The sequence below is a fragment of the Crocodylus porosus genome, unplaced genomic scaffold (genome assembly GCF_001723895.1).
Source record: "Crocodylus porosus isolate Cpor-Errol unplaced genomic scaffold, CroPor_comp1, whole genome shotgun sequence".
Lineage (NCBI taxonomy): Eukaryota > Metazoa > Chordata > Crocodylia > Crocodylidae > Crocodylus > Crocodylus porosus.
The window spans coordinates 110,897,204-110,914,111 of NW_017728947.1; the positions used below are offsets into that span (position 1 = coordinate 110,897,204).

The window sequence follows — 16,908 nt, forward strand, 5'->3', positions numbered from 1 at the left end:
GGAGGTAGTTGCTTACAAAAACTCATGCCTTTCTGAACCAGTTAGCCTCTAATGCAGGGGTGGGCAAAATACGGCCCGCGGGCCAGATCCAGCCCACCAGCTGATTGGATCTGTCCATGGGCAAGCGCCTGTCAGTTGATTGTATCCGGCCCACAGCGTTCTGCATGGGGCTGAACCCTGCCCACTCCCACCCTGGGCACCCCATGCCATGCTCCTGCCCGCTGGCCCTGGCCAGTGCACACAGATTCCTGGTGCAGCTACATCTATTGTATGATTTTAGCAAGTAAAAGCCTGGTGGAGGAAGTCTTCTTATCCCGAAGAACAACCTTGTGATCTCTCTGTTTCTTTCATCTCTTTCAGGTGGATTTAGAGCCAGAGGGGAAAGTGTTTGTGGTAATAACCCTAACAGGAAGCTTCACTGAAGGTAAGGTAAAGGAAATATTATGGCTTCTTTCCAAAGACGTTTTAAAAAACTCTCTTTACTCAAATGAAGCTGTCGCTCACTAGCATGCTGTAAATATCATGAATAGTAGTCTTCTTTGTGTAACTCTCGCATCCTGCTGCGCTTTGAACATTTTTTAAGTGATAAGGGTGGTTTTGGAGAGACTCCTGTTAACTGCATAGCATATTCTGTAGTCCATATTGTCTTATATCCTTCTAACTTTGGACCCAGCAAGCTGGTTCATGCCTGATATAGTTATTCTTCCAGGTTATTCCTCACCTGGATTGTTTCATTTGCTTCCAATTTCCAATTGGGTACTTTCTGCAGGATAGTGCATGGGGTGTCAGGCACTCACATTTCTTCTGCACCATCCTCTTTTCACAGTTATACCCTTCTGCTTGCAAGTGCTTCGCAACACTTAGCCTTGGAAATTTATAAATCTACGAGCACGATATTTATTTGTCCTTTCCCATCTGATATGAATTGACACCCGTGACTGCCCCTTTTGTGCAATGTTTTCAACTGTCCCACTGTTCGTTGTGATAACAATGAAAAACCTGCTCAGGTATGGATGTGAGCCGAACAAACCTTGAAGTCTGGAATGGCCAACTGGAAAGGATAAAACACCTTTTGAGCATGCTCCAAGTCCCCAATTCAGCCACCCATCTGCATTCATTTAGACTGCTGTATTTAAATAAGCATGTGCTTAAGTCCCAGCAATCTTGATAGGATAAATACGTGAAGGTCCTGGGGCTGATCTCTTACCCATTATGCCCATAACCAGGTCAGGTATAATATTCATAATTACTGTACAGTGATAGTGTGTTATTGGGTTGTTTGCTCTGTGCCTGTCTTGTTCAATAGCAGACCTGTTTTGAGACCAGCAGGACAGCAGTACAGTGGTTCCAGATGGTAATGTCCTGCTAAACAGGTTGGGAGTCGTTAAGGGATACAGCTGGAACCATGAGCATGGCAGACGCTACTTTTAGGTGCCCATCAGGTTACAAGACTTGTTTTTGTCAACATTGTTTTTTGCCAACTTGATTGGTAGATGACCAGTTGAAATGGCTGAATGTCAAAAACCCTTTTTGTCCAGAGGCTGGGGGCAGTTATTAGGGAACTGTTCAGAGGAAAAGGGGTAAACAGACACCTGGTTGAATGCCGCAGCACATGCGACACAAGTGACATGGGCAGCCTCTGTGGGTGGCACATGGCAGACTGGGGTGGGGACAGGCAGTGCAGTGGCAGATAGAGTAGGGATCAGAAATGGGACCAGCAGATTGGGGAGGGACCACAGAGCAGGAAGCAGATAGGAGAGCAGCTGATCAGGCAGGAGAAGGGAATAAGAGTGCCACTTGGGGAGGGTGCAAGCCTGATTTTTGGCACACCTGCCGAACAAATTGGCTGCCACTGTCTTAAGAAGTTACACCTTCCAGTAGGGATGCACCGATACAGATTTTGGAACCCGATACCAATAGCTGATTTTTAAGGAGGCATATCGGCTGATACCAATCTGATTTCCGATACATAGCCCAGCAGCTTAGAGAGCTGTGTGCAGCAGGTAAGTCTGTTGTAGTGGAAGGGGAGGGGGGAGCCAGGGGGGGGCAGATCAAGGCCCCTGCGGTGAGGGAGGAGTGGGGCTGGGGCAGGGACTGCCCAGCTGGTCGAGACGTGGGATGGGGCTGTGGCTCATCTGGGGAGCGGGGAGGGGAGGGTAGCTCCCACCACTGTGCACACCCCAGGAGGGCATGGGGAGCTTGTGCCCCCGGATCTGGGCGGGGCGGGCCGCAGCTGCGGGCTGTGGGGGTTGTTGGGGTGAGGCTGTGCTTGGGGCAGGCGGTAGCAGCGCTGGGAGTGGGGCAGCCTCCCCAAAATTTGCCATAGGCCTCCCCACCTGTAGCCCCCTTCCAGCACTGCCACTGCCTGCCCCAAGTGTGGTTCTGGCCCAACCCCCCTCCCTTCCCATGCACCAGAAAGAGCCCGGTGCTGCCTCGGCCCCAGCCCCAGCCTGCAAATACAGCCCAGCCCACCCTACACAGATCTGTGGGCGCACACCCATGCCCTCCTGGGGTGTGCAGAGGCAGGAGCTGCCCCCCACTCCCCAGATGAGCCACGGCTCCATCCTGTGCCTCACCCTGGCATGGCTGGGCAGTGCCTGCCCCAGCCTCAGCCCCATCCCCACTCCCTCCCTCACCACAGGGTCCTTGATCTGTCCTGCCATGCCCCTTCCCTTTCCCCTCCCCTCCCCTCCCCCCCCCTTCTACCACACCAGACTGCCCAGCTGCACACAGCCCTCCAAGCTGCCAGGCTGTGCTCCTCGCTGCGTACGTGCTGCGCTGCAACTGCACACATGCACGGGGCATTTATCAGCCAAATTATTGGCCACATCAAGCTGATTTACGATACAGTAAATTTTGTTTACATTGGTGCCAATCTGATATCAAACAGATGTATCGGTCCCCCTCTCCCTTCCTGCCTCTAGGGGGCTGCTTAGGTTTAAGATAGACATGTGTCTAGCCTTTCTATCACTGTAACGCCCTGTTTCTCTTATATTTTAGGAAGTTTGTCAGGTCTCCTTTATTAACCAGAAGTGATAAGGTACTGGGGGAAAGGGTTGTGGGTGCTGAGCCTAGGCAGGCAGATTGGGCGAGCACCCTGAACCACACAGTGCTGTAACCTGGGGCTGAGCAAAAATGCTGAACAGTCATGGGATGACATGAGGCCTGGCAACACAGGGTTGCCCTCAAAGAGACTAGCCATGGGTCAGAGATATGCAGCTAGATCTTTAGCTTTAGGAAAAATTAGGCATGTTCCTAAATACCTTTTTGTATAGGGATGGACACAAATGTGCATATTACGTTTTCTGCTGAATTGGGACTTAAAACATTTCTAGCACTGGGATGAAGATGTGCTAGCACTGTTACAAATAACTTATCAGGTGCAGTTGGAGACTGCTGAGATTTTGGACTGAAATGCATATTTTCTCTAAAATATTCAGCTTTACCGTAAGTGTATATTTTTATTCTCGACTACGCAACAGGACAGTCTCTAGCTACTATATCATGTTACAGCTATTGCTCAGTCCTTCTATTGTTATGTCTGTCCACACCCTATCCTGCAATAATCATGAACTGGTTCCCCATCACTGACATTTTGAAACGGTTCAGTTGTTCTGTCTGTCCGCACCCACAGTTAGAGGTGGAAAACTGGTTTCAGTTATAACCTGCGTTTTGAGTTACTCCTGTCCTCCTGAGAACTTCTTCTGGGGAGAAGCTTTCCCTGCTTGGCCTAAACCTCAAGTTAAAGATTTTTTTTTTAATGAACAAATTGACCTGTGTTCGAATGTGTGAGATAACAGTAAATCACGTTCCGTTTACGGCAGCAATTCTGCTTCTTGCTAACCCCTGCCGTCTGCCCCTGGCATGTCAACATCTTACAAGTTAAAGTTGAGGTGTTTTTGTCACTCTGCCCAAAAATGTTGCTGACCCCTGTGGAACACCCTGCCAGCTTGGAGTCTTGGGTGTGGGTTTGAAAGTCCACATCCCGCTTCTCAGTGGGAGCATTTACACTTGGCTGACATTTACTTTTCATAGTCTGGGTCATTGCTTCTTCACACACTGCATCTTGTGTGTTCTTTTCTTCCTGATACCAGGGTTTGCAGCCTGGAGCAGATCTAGATTCAGAGCAGTGTTTCAAGCTCCCTATTCACTTAGACCCAGGTTCCTGTTCCCCGGGCCTTCTGATGCCATGCGTGGTATTACCTCGTGTAGCAGGAGGCATTGGTGCTCCTGCTAGCAATGCCTGAGAAGCAGCCTGCAAGTGTGCCGGGGGCAGTTAGGAGTCACATGGCCTACACTGGCTATTGGGCTATAAGCCCAAAGATGGAGCTGGGCAGGCAGTCTAGCCCTGAGAGCCAAGGAGAGAGGAGCTCCTAGGCAGCAGGGCTCCAGGTTAACATCTTAGCTGGGGGAAGGCAACACTGGTGGTTTGTGGAAGGGACTCGGGAGAGGTAAGGAGGGCTCAGAGAGAGAACAGGGGGCTGGAGGGCCAGGAGAGCAGGTCGGGCCAGGGTGCTTATAGGTCTCACTGGCATAGGTGCAGGGCTGGGGCTCAGGAAGAGCCACAGCTGGAGACTGGCAGGGCTGGAGAGCCCATGGGTCTCAGTTGGCTTAGGATCTAAGGTGAAGGACTGAAAGCTAGGAGGACCACACCTGGAGATTGAGGGAACCAGAGTGCCCATAGCTCAGAGAGGGGCTGGTGTAAGGATGAACAGAGCCAGGAGCCCATAGGGGCAGCTATGATTTGAGAAGGACACATGACATTGGCAAGGCACAGGCATGGGCCTTGGGCAGGACGGAGCCCACACAATTAGCCCTTAAGGCAATGAGCACAGACACTCGTGTTCACGAGCGTGCAACCAGGCTTGGGGAACCCTGGGGCAGCCCCCCTTTGTATAAAAGGTAAAAATGCATCAAGGTGTGGCAGGGGAGGGGAAGAAGGGGAGATTACCCAAAAGGAGCAAAGTTGAGAAGAGCTGAAGGGGGCACCAGGGGCATCAGGGCCATCCCTGGAGCGGGACCCTGTTACAGCTTGTTATGTGTTGTGCTCAATTCCATTTTTTGCCCCCGTGCCAGGCTGCGCTGGATGAAATACCCCCAGGATTAGACGTGAGGTGGCACCACTGTCGTCCTTCTTCCAGGAGCGGGATCTAGCAGTGAGCCTGTTCAGTAGACATGCTACCTGGATGCATGTCCAGGGAGCCCAGAGGCTTTCTCAAGCCTAGCTGACAGCTCCTTCAGCCCCTTGTCCTCAGCCTCTATCCTCACTTAGGGAGGGTCACGGCCTGGCTTCTACCTGGGGTGTGCCAAGGGCCCTGGCAATACCCGCTCCCCTTTATCTCTTGCTGGAAAATCTGATTTTCATAATGTATCGCCTCACTTCCCAGGATTATTTATATATAAGTGCATGTATTGCTTGTAGCAAATTCCTGATTGCGAGCTGTCCATGGAAATTGCACCTCAAAGAGCGATGGGCTCAGTGGCAGGGCAGATCTGTCCTCCTGCTCAGTGGGTTTCTGCTGCTTCAGCCCCGACCTGGGTGCCCTTGGAAAATGTTCCAAAGCATCCAAGTCCCCTTTTCAGACATAGGCACATCTGAATGTGGGACTCAAATGCTGGCTGCAAACTTGCACAGGCACTTTTGCAACTGTTACTCCCCTGTCAACACTGGCTTACATGCAGGTTTGCTAACAAGGATGCCAGCCTCGAGGGGAGTAATGCAGGCACCTTTTTGCCTTCCTCAGCTATTGGTTATCCTCAGCTTGGCGTGGGCTTCACTGAGCAGTTTAAAAGGCAAAAATTGTAGGATGCTGGGCTCTTCTAGGGGATTGGACCCATCTGTGACTAACCAGGTGCCTCCCAGCTGGGCTCTGTAATCCTGCAAGGACCAGGCTAGGAAGGAGAAGGGAGCAGAGGAGCTTTGCCACGTCGGATGCTGGCCTGCAGGGTGTAATCCTGTGGGAAACAGGCCCCAGGTGAGGGGAGGGCATGATTGCAATGTGGAATTAGCATTGCATTGCATCGTTTTGTTTTGCAAAAATAAAACCAAAGCCCTGAAGAAAAACAGCCTGAAAGCCCGTGGCTGCCTGAGCCCCTGGGAGGAACCCACCAGCCTACCGCCCCACCCTATTTGCTGCTGCTGACCTAGCTCACGTGCCTGCTGCTTGTGGGTTTGACAGCAATATTCTCGCACACAAAACCTTCTCCAGGATTTGGGTGGGTTCAGCTTCATTTCCTGCAGGGGCATGCCCAGCAGCAGCGTCTTCACATAGGTGGTGAGGCTTCACGTGGACCACCTCCTACACCAGAAGCAGGACATGTCTGCACGGTGTTTCAAACAGGCTGTTCAGCCCTGCTGAGTGGCAGGACCAGTTAAGCTGCCCCTGTGCTAGTTAGCCCGTCTGCAGCACCGTGGGGCTGTAGCTGCGCTACTTCTGGTTTAGGCAGCAGCCCAGGCTGCCTGGTGTATTTGGGGGCACTGCTGCCTGTGACAGCAGGTTTGCCCCGTAGACTGGGCTTGAGATGCTTGGAGCAAAATGGCTAAAACTGCATTTTAAAAAGGGGTGGCCAACCTTCCAGCCCTGTGGTCAGGATGAGCGGCACCGGATCGGTCTGTGAGCTGGGTCCTGTGCGGAGTCAGCCCGTTGGCCATCCCAATCCCGCACGCCAGGATCTGGTCGTAGAGGACCCTGTGCTCTGGGGCAGAGCCACCTAGTCTGTTCTGCAAGGCTTCCCACGGAGCTGGAAATTTAGCAGCAGGGGAGAAGCCATTAAGGCTGCAGCCATTCCCGTGCTGCTAAACTTCTGGACCTGGGGGGGGGGCTCCGAGTGTCATGACAGGTGCTGGGCAGCCCGCTGTGGGGGTCACCCAGGGTCAGAAGAAGCAATGAAGATCTGAGATCGGTGTGCAGGGTCCAAGTGTAGGGAAGCCAGGAGATGCGTCTGGGGAACTGTGTCAGAGATCCAGAGCACAGGATCAGAAGGCAGCTGGGTTGGAGGTCAAACCAGAGCCGGGTCAGAGAGCCAGAGTCAGGCCAACCTCAGGGTCTGTGGGTGAGCTGGGTTGGGTACTTACAGGATCTGTCAGAGAGCCGGTAGGGGCACGAGCCAGGGGCAAGGCAGCTGGGGTACAAGGCTGAGCCTTATGGCCCCAGCACTTTGCCTTCTGTGTCGTTGGTCTTATGGGATAAGTACCTTGCATTGTGAGGTACCCAGCCACCACGGGAAGGAGCGATGTATAATCGCACAAGATTAATTCACGTGATTAACACCGCGCAATTAACTCGATGATCTTCCGAGGTCCCTTCCGGCCCTGATGTCTATGAAGTCTATAGATAGGGCGGGGAGACGCGACTTCTGTTCTTGATTCTGAGCCTGAGCTGCTCGGTGAGGTCGACTGAACGGCTTGACTCCTGGATCCCTCCCTTTTTCCAGCGGGGCAGTTAGAGACTGCTTCCTTCCTGGTGTGATGATATTAGGACTGTCGTATATGAAGCAGAGTGCTTTGACAGCCCTTCATTCGGGATGTTGCAGAAGGCCCAGTTGTTAGTGTCAGTATTCAGCCCACTGGAGAATCGCAGCTGCTCGTGACAGCGACATGATCCCTGTTGTTCTTATTCCTGCACTGGTGCTTTTACACCACGTTCAGGGAATAATAAAGAAAAACGGCCTTGTAATACAGTACTGGTCTAGGATTAGGACTGCTGGAGTTCATCGCGGGTACAGACTGTCTCTGTGACATTTAGCAAGTTGCTTAATCTCTCTGCTTCTGTTCCTTACTTGGTAAAGTGCGACTAATGTTCCTTTCTCTTACCTCTTGCCTGTTCAGATTAGAAACTTGTTGAAGCTCGGGGCTGTCTCGCATTACTGTCCCTAGTGAGAAGGTAATGGTTTAATTTAGAGGTCGGTGACCTATACCACCACCACCACCCCCTCCCCCCCGCTGGGTCTGATCTGGGAAGGTCAGACCTGGTCCCAGGTGATTTGCACCTGCTCTGAGCTGCCCACCCTCTCGGCAGCACTGTCCCTGCTCCTCTCTTGTGCCTACAATTACCTTCATTGCAGAGGTCTTGGGTGCTTTCGCTTGCTCTCGCTGCAGACAGCTTGAGCAGGGTGGAGGCAGGGGGAAAGGGGCAGAGATTTGCAGCCAGCAGCAGGGAGCTGAGTCCCAAGCTCCAGCCCCAAGGGAGGAAAGGTGGCTGATCCCTCATTTAGTTGATGGCTCCCTGAGGAGCCTGTCTGGAGGAGGGGGTTATAGGAAGGCAGGGCAGTGACTGTAAGCAGTAGTTTGAGGAAGGCTTTCCACTTGAATTGGGAAACAGAGGACAGCATGAAGGTGCTTGAGAGAAGTGGAGCCAGTGATGACTGCGAGTTGCATTGTTGGGCCATGAAGTTAGGAGGAGCTTTAGAAATGAGAATGAGAAGGTCAAATTTTATATGGTGAAAAGAAGGAATGGCCACATCCCAGGGAGGTAATCTTAGCAGCATCTTTTTGAATGGGTATGTTGAGAAGCAGCCTGTTTCAGGAAAGCCAGTGGAAGGTGTTGGACACAGGGAAGAGTCAAGGATGATGCTGTAGGCTGGGAGCAACTACTGCATGATTATATATCCATCTTTTATTATGCCAGAGAGAGAGTGCAGAAGTGATCGGGAACAACTCCAAGCCCTTGGTGCGGCCCTCTGTCACTGCTAAAAGCTCTGAGCCATTGAGAAGTGGGAACCCATAGGGCCTGGGAGGGAAGCCCTGCTGTAATATGGTACGTCCTCATAAAGCCTTCCTTCAGCCTCCTTTCTTCACCTTTAATTTTTTTCAAGGAGATAACCGATCAGATGAATGGTATTAATGATGCAGAGTCAGTCATTTCAGTGGCATTTTGCAAGCATAGGGGATGGTCTCCAAGTCTTTAGTCCCTTGCATAACACACAGCTAGATCTTCCTTGTCACTAATTACTAATTGGGCAGATATGGCTGTAATTATCCTTTCTGGGCAACAGCATCCTGCCGCAATGAGTTACATCTGAGTTGTCATGAAGGTGTATGTGGAAAACGTCTCAGGTGCTGGTCTGCACAAACACCCTTCTTCAGGCATATTGAGAGTCTGCTGGTGAATTGTGCGCTCTCCTGGGAGTGCACAGTTCTACCCAGGAGAGCACCGAACTCACCAGCAGACTCTCGATATGCCCAGCAAAGGGTGTTTGTGCCCGAAAGCTTGCAAACAACAATTTCCGCAACTATTTAGTTGGTCTAATAAAAAATACCACATCTACCCAAAGGACCTTGTTTTCCTTTACTCCTCAGCAGCTCATTATATGTCACATGCAATCAAATTAGCAACAGATAACTCAAGACTGCTTTTATTTTAGGCAGCCCTCTTGGTAGCAATAAGGGCAAATTCATCTCTCTCTCTCTCTCGAGCTAATGCAGCTCAAACCCTTTTGGAAGTCGGTGGATTTCTGCTGGTGTTCATCTTGGCCCCAAATTGTTTTGCACTTCTAGAAACCCCCTGGTATAATAGATGTTTCTGGCCATGCAGGCATTTGCGTTTGTTCTTTTGTTTCCACGGAAGTAACTATGTTGTGAGTCTAGATCCACAGTCCTGCTTTTAGTCTTTCACTCGAGACCGGGGTGGGCAATTATTTTGGGGGGAGGGCCGCTTACTGAGTTTTGGCAAGCCATCGAGGGCCGCATGACAGGCAGCCAGGGGCAGATAAATATTAATTTTCTAAATTTTTTAGGGGCCCTGTGGGCTAGATAGAATGGCCTGGCGGGCCACATTTTGCCCACCCCTGCACTAGACATTATACTGCATTTTTGCACAACCCCCGCCCCCCACACTCACATAAGGAGGGACCTACTCAAATCACGATTTTGCCATTTTCACAGATATGGTGAAAAATGGTGGTTTCCATGATTTTGCGTGGGATCACCAGAAGGAAAAACAAACCTTACTAAAAATAAAATGCTGGCTCCCCAGGAAGCAGTCCAGCCTCGGCCCAGCCTGGCAGCCCACTGGTTGGAGGGGAAAGCCAAAGGGAAGCAACCAAGATGGCAGCTGCTCCCTCTGCCACTGGTTGGCTGGGAGGACTGCCTTTCGTGCAGCCACACCCCTCTCTGCCAATCAGCAGTGACGGGTGGAACCTCGTGAAGGGCATCCCTGTCTGCCAGTCACTGGTGAGGGGCACGGTCACATGAAAGGCAGCCCTCTCAGCCAATCAGCAGCGAGAGGCAGGGGTGCCGGTGCCCCTTGGCCAATCAGCGGTGAGGGGAGCCACCATGATAAGCCCATAGAAATGGCTGATGGCACTGCAGATGGCCTGTGAAATTGCCCATCCACCACCTCAATTTGGGTAGGTGCCTACACACGAGAGCTGCCTCATGTTTTTGGAAAGGCAGAATGATAAACAAGAATTGTCCAGAGTCACGGCTGATTCTGGCAGTATGGGCCAGGGGCCAGGTCTGTTTGTCTGCCTCGCTTGCCCTCCCTTCTGGCTCAGCAGAAAGCTACAAGTGTAACCCTGTCTCAGCCTCTGCTGAATTGGCAGCAGCTTTTGGCAGAGCAGCAGGCTCTGCCTCTCCCCAAGTGGCCAGGAGGGAGCCAAACCCTGGCAGCCATGGCAGTGTCCCCATGCCTCTCTCTTCCAGCATGGAAATCAGCTTCCTTGTGTAAAACATGGACTCCAGGTTTCGAAGGCTAAATTTTTAAAGAAATGTGCAAGTAAATATGATGCCTCCCTTGTTGAAATTTGCTTTAAAATATTTTGATATGTAAGGCACATGAGAATTATATTTAGCATGTTTGAAAGTCAGTGGGTCGGATTATTATTATTACATTTTCATATTTAATAGAGGCCTGGCTACTTGCACTGAAGGCCAGTGATTAACCACACAGCCCCCACTCCCCTCACCTTCAAAGGAGGGGAATTAGATCAATGCTAGATGGGTTTTAAAATACCACCCTTTGTATTACTACTATATTTTCAGACCCTACTTCCTTTATTAAGCAACTCAGTGATAATAACTGGTAGCAACTTGGAGGCAAGTGCTTTTTGCAGCAAGCTCCGAACGAGTGAGACCGACTGTGAGCAGAGGAGCCCTTGTCTGTTTTCTCTTAGACACTTCCCCCAAGGCAAGTGCTGGTAAGAGTGGCTCCTCTGTCCTCTGGCATTAGCCTGCGCTGCTGTGTTGAGACATGGAAACACACCTGTTGCCCAGTTATGTACATCATTTACGTTAAAAGGACAAACTGGTACATTGGAGGGAAGAAAGAAGGAGACTAAGAACTTAGCCATGGCCTCTCTCTATTTTTTAACTAAGCTGCTGGAACGTGCTTCTATCTCCTTGCAAAGCTGTTTTGGTGTACGTGATTAGTTTGTACAAACACCCCTCCTGCAGCTCGCATTTCCTGTGTAAACCCACCAGCTCAGAAATAAATAGCTCCTTTACCTCAGACTGTAATCGCCATGTGCTTGAGGCAGAGGCTGCTGACCAAGTTCCCACCTCTGCTGCTAATGTAGCATGCAGAGCAGCTCGCCGCAATTTCTTGGGGCATCTAACAGTTCACTGTGATGGAAAAAACTGCTATCTTCTTGCGATTCATTAAATTCCTTGGGCTAAAATATATGTGTTTTCATATTCATGTCTGGATTTTTAGAAGTGGCTGCTAATTGGGAGCGCCTCTCTTTTTGGGTCTCCAAAGGGCTTGGTTTGCAAAAGGGCTGGGCTCATCTTTTTCCAAAAATTGAGCCCCACATTGTCACTTCCGGGAGCCCTTTGCCTGCGGGTGGAAGACCCATCTGAATCGCTGGGAATTGCTGTTGCCTTCATGCATGCTTGGGGCCGCCCTGAGCTCGAGAAGAGGTTGGCTCCATTTTAAGCCCTTCTTAAAAATTCAGTTTGACCCTTAAGTCCTTCTAAAACAGGGGCAGGCAATTATTTTGGGCAGAGGGCCTCTTACTGAGTTTTGGCAAGCTATCAAGGGCCGCATGACAGGCAGCCAGGGGCAGATAAATATTTATTTTCTAAATTTTTTAGGGGCCCCATGGACCAGATACAATGGCCTGGTGGGCTGCATCTAGCCCACGGGCCGCATTTTGCCCTCCCCTCTTCTAAAACCATTAGCGCTGTCTTTAGTCAGTCTAATTAACCGTATGACATTTCCCAGATTTTATATCCTCTCCTTTGGATCTCTTTTGCCTTCCTGTCCTTACACTGTGACATCTCCAGGGCAGGGGCCCCTCCCTTCTGCAGTGTCAGGAAACCACCTGGTGCACCCTGAGTACTACCACAACCTTGTGGTTTTGCCCTGAAACGATGCTGCCATCGCTCTGTCCTCTCTACTCCTGTGCATCTCAAAACCATCAAGCAGGGTCTCCCAGCACTTCATATCTCATAGCAGTTTCTTGATGTGGCTTTTGTTGCTCATCTCTCAGGTTCCTTGTTAGTCCACAAGACGTGATGCTGTCCCTTGAGCGATTTGCAGAGGTTGGGTGGCTTAGGCAAATAGTTTTTCAGTCTGTGTCAGTGCCCTCAGCAGTTACCCTATGGTCCAGAGTCAGGAGCAGGAATTCAGACCTGCCATCTATTTCCTCTTCTTCCTCTTTCAAACTGAACATCGACTTCAGCTGTAAAAGGACAAACCACTAGTTTTCGAGTAGTAAAAAGGCCCACACGCGGTGCGCGTTAATTGCTCCAGATTGACTTAAGTTGCATCCCTAGCAGTCAATGAGAGGTCACTGGGACTACTCGAGAGCTTGTAATTATGCACGTGCTTAAGAGCTTTGCTGTATTGAAGCCAGACTGAGCACTGGGTGTGTGGTTAAAGGATAGTATGAAATTCCTGCTTGTTGGCACAGAACTAGCTCAGTCCTTTGCTGCGCTACTTTGCACACACAGTGCGGTATTGTGCCGCCCGGCTAGACAGACACTCAGTACCTGCCTTGTTGATTATTCCTTTCCATTTTGACCAAGGTTACTGAAAATAACTCAGTGAAATCTTATTAATTAACACCATGAAACAAACCCTGCAGGACAAAAAGTACTTGCCTTTTTAGTGCTTCAGACTCTTTTTAGTTTGCCTATTTTTAAATCTCCACTCAAAATGATAGCTCTGTCTCCCAGCTCCATTCGGTGTCTCCCCCCTTCCCTCCCCACTGTACTTTTACTAGCAGTTTTTGGAGAGGGAAGAGACAAAGACAAATTCAAGTTCTGGGCAGGAAATAGAACAAAGAGACTATTGAAAAGACAAGCCAATTACCAGTGCAGATTTAGCACCTGCTCCTGAATATTTCATGGCAGTAGGCTCTGCTGTGGCCCGACTTCCAAAGTGTCCAGAAACTCCCTAGTGTGCAACCCTGGAGCCCTAAGCACATCATGTGTTTGGGACCAGACATTAGCAGAGTCAGTTCCTTAGCACCTAGCTAGTCTCTCATTGCTTTTCTTTAAATACTTTATTATTATTATTATTCTTTAAAGAAAAAAATGCACCTGCAAAGATTGCAGGGCACTGCTTTCCTGAATTGTCAGCACATTTATTTATCGTAGTTCGGAGACTACTGCCTCTTAAGCTGACCAGTACTGACTCATTCTTTCCTTGAACTCCCATGTCTGTCTGTAGCTGTCTTGTCTTATACTTCAGTTGGAAGTGTCATGGCATAGGGACATGCTTTTTGTTCTTATTTTGTACAGCACCTTGCACATTAGGTGCTCTAGGTCTGGAGCTCGAAGACACTATGGCAGCAGCAGTAGTCATGATAATCATAGGAATGGCTACAAGAAGTAGTGCAGTTTCTCAGGCACTATCTTAGTCTCCATAAACTTTCATTCTGAAATCAAAGGTATGACATTTTGAAGTTTGAAATCCTTTCCAGCCCCCTTTTTAGTAGAGGCAATAACTTGACAATTTGTATAAACTTTTGCATACTAATCTCCAAAACATCCTGAACATTTAAAATGCTACCCAGCATTAGTTACAACTTCTGTTGGTTAAGTCATAAAACACGGGAAGGGACCTCAGGAAGACATCTGGTCCCATCCCTTGGTCAAAGTATGATCATCCCTGACTGATGAACACCCCAGTGATGTTAGGGCCTTGTTGCTTGGTAATTTTGGGTGGCATCTAGTGCTCTTAACCCCTGGACCAGCTGCATGTTAACACGTTTAAGTGGTTTAAAGCACTCCTTATTCAGTTTAAAGTTATGCTACTCCAGGGCAGGATTATCTCCAATCTCCCTAATTTTGTTCCTGTTCCATTACCATGTGGCCACTTCCCACAGCTGTTCCACTTCAGCTGAAGTCCTTCAGCATCTCAGGATGCAGTGGTCCCTCCAGACTCAGGGTGAGCAGAGACACCAGTGCACGGCAGGGCCAGGCACCGTGCCTCACCTGCCCGGGGACATTAGGGAGAAGCAGCCCTGGAGCACCCAGCAGCCCTGGTGCTTCCCACTGCTGCTCAGACTGGCTCTGCTCCTGCTGGGGTGGCACAGGGGGTGAACTCCAAAGACAAAAAAGGGGTTGGGCCCCTTGAAGCTCAGGCAGTGCCTGGCCGGCAGTGGTGCAGGGGGGATTGCTGCTGGCAGGCCAGGCGCTGCCTGAGCTCGGAGGGGCCTGATCCTTTTTTTTTCTGCAGGTGGCCCCCCACAGTGGGCAGAGCGAGAGGATTTTGCCCCATCCTTCACAGCACAAGTGCAGGGAGCCAGGGATACGCTGCCTGGCCACAGTGCAGCCAGTCTGCTGGGAAGCGGCAAACACCAGGGAAATGCCACCTCCAACACCTGCTACTTGCTGCTGTCCAGGAGACTGGGTCTGCCTGTGGTCAGACAGGGTGTCCCCGGCACACGTAGGGGGAAGAGTGAGCACCTCCAGGGCTGTGGCAAGCATGGGGGGAGAAGGAAATCCTCTCCACCTGTGCATGGAGCCAGGGACACCTTCCCTGGCTGGAGCAGAGCCTGGGTCTCCCAGAGAGCAGCAAGCTGGTTGAAGGGGGTGGGGGGAGTCCCTCTGATTTCCCCCCACAAGCTCAGGGAGCTGGGCAGCTTGCTGCTCTCCCAGATGCAGAGCCATTGCTCGTTTCAGAGACCTGAAGAAGCAGCTTCCCTGAGACCAACAGCGGCGCTGCCCTGAGAGCGCTGCCGCAGCTCAACGAGATCCGAGCGCCCCGGGGAGGGGCAGCTCCGCTGAGAGCAGGGCGTCCAGGGCGCAAGTCCGACGTTGCCGAGCCGCTGTATCAGTTGTAGTGAGACCAGAGAGGCCCAGGGAAGCTGCTTCCCGAGGTCTCTCTGGTCTCGCTGCAGCTGATGGTGGTGGGCCTGTTCTCTGCCCCTGCTCCCCTGCGTCTCTAGTGGCAAGGCACAGCTGTGCAGGTAAAGGACAGTCAGAGGAGGTTTTTTGCCTTGCCATGCGAGTGGTCCACTAAGCTGATTAACATCTGTTTGGCTTAGAGCATAAGGTTTAACAAGGCCCTTAGTCTAACCTGCACTAGAGCTTATGGGATGAAATCCTGGCCTGATTAGTCAGATGCTGCCAGGCTTGATTTCAGTAAAGTCAGGCTTTCACTTGAGGACTTTACCCTGTTGAAGTTCCCATCTAAATGGAGATTGCACAGAAGCCACTGGGGAAAGAGCGAAGCAGTATGCACTGGTGTTTGCACTCATCTTGTCCTTTCGGTGGATTGTTAAAGTAATTGTTGTTATATGAATTCCTCTTCATAGGAAGGATTTGAGATGTAAAGCCATTTAAGTGTTGGATTGGGCCATGGATGCAAGGCCCAATCTAAGCAGGTGCAGAGGTGAGAGTAGGAGTTTGTAGAACCTGAATAGGCCATTATCATCACCTTATCTCATTTCTTACATAAAGGAGAGAATTCGTTATCTAGTTGCTTATACCCGTGCTATGAGCCTGAGCAACAAGCAAAAAGAATTGGAAATTCTCACTGATGGCAAAGCACTTGATATAATTGGCATCTTTGAAATCTGGTGGCATGAGTCACAAGGTCAGGATGTTAAAATCACTGAGTACAGCCTTTTCAGGAAATACAGAATGGGCAGAAGAGTCTTGAGATACTGGGGAAATTCCAGAAGGTGCAAGGAGAACGATGTGCCGGCATTCAGAAGGGGCGAGTGTGATAAACTCAGTAATCAGGGCTGGAGCTGATTTAAGCTTGCTTTCATCCCAGGCAAAATAAGGGAAAGGCTGATACTGCATTCAGTCAATGAAGAATTAAAAGGTGGGAATATAATGAATACTAGTCAACAAGGGTTTTAGAGCCCGTCAAAGAAAATCTGATTTCATTTTTTTTAATGAGATTACAAATTTGGTTGATAAAGATAACTGCATAGATACAATATGCATGGACTTTTGTAAGACTCTATCCAACGTCAAGAAAGCACATCTTAAATCAGTGGGAAACATCCTTTTAGGCAGCCATATGCCAAATGAGCTCTGCACTTTCCCAGAGTGCCACTCTCTTCCCTGCCCTATCTGCTGCTGTGCTGTTGGTCCACTCCCTAGTTTGTCATATGCCATACAGAGGCTGCCTGTCCCCCTTGTGCAAGGGCGGACAATTATTTTGGCTGGAGGGCCACTCAAGGACTGCACACGCACAATCTTTCAGAAGATGTCATTTTAACAAATTATAGCTTTAAAAAAAATCATATATTAAAACTTAAACATCAACTGTAACAGATTTTAATTTTATTTCAAAAAATAATTTCTGTCCTGATTTTATGCTTTTTTGAGTAGTGTGTATGGAGGTGATTGCCTAATAGCTCAAAATAAAGTCTTACTCTTGTATAGTGGGGGGGGAATGGGTGTACGGGTGTGCATGTGGGGGAGGTGTAAGGGTTGGGGAACATGGGGGTTGTGGATGGATGTGTATGTGGGTGGGTGTGCACATGTGTTTTGAGGGAAGTGGG

At 50.0% G+C, this 16,908-nt stretch overlaps 1 protein-coding gene across 1 annotated transcript in view; it reads left to right on the forward strand.

Annotated features, from left to right (window-relative positions):
• Nucleotides 1-16,908, forward strand: part of PRKCH (protein kinase C eta) — a 172,163-nt gene that overhangs the window by 37,196 nt on the left and 118,059 nt on the right. The window contains exon 2 of the mRNA XM_019550931.1: nucleotides 361-424. Coding sequence (XP_019406476.1) covers nucleotides 361-424 — 64 coding nt within the window. The remainder of the gene's footprint in view (nucleotides 1-360; nucleotides 425-16,908) is intronic.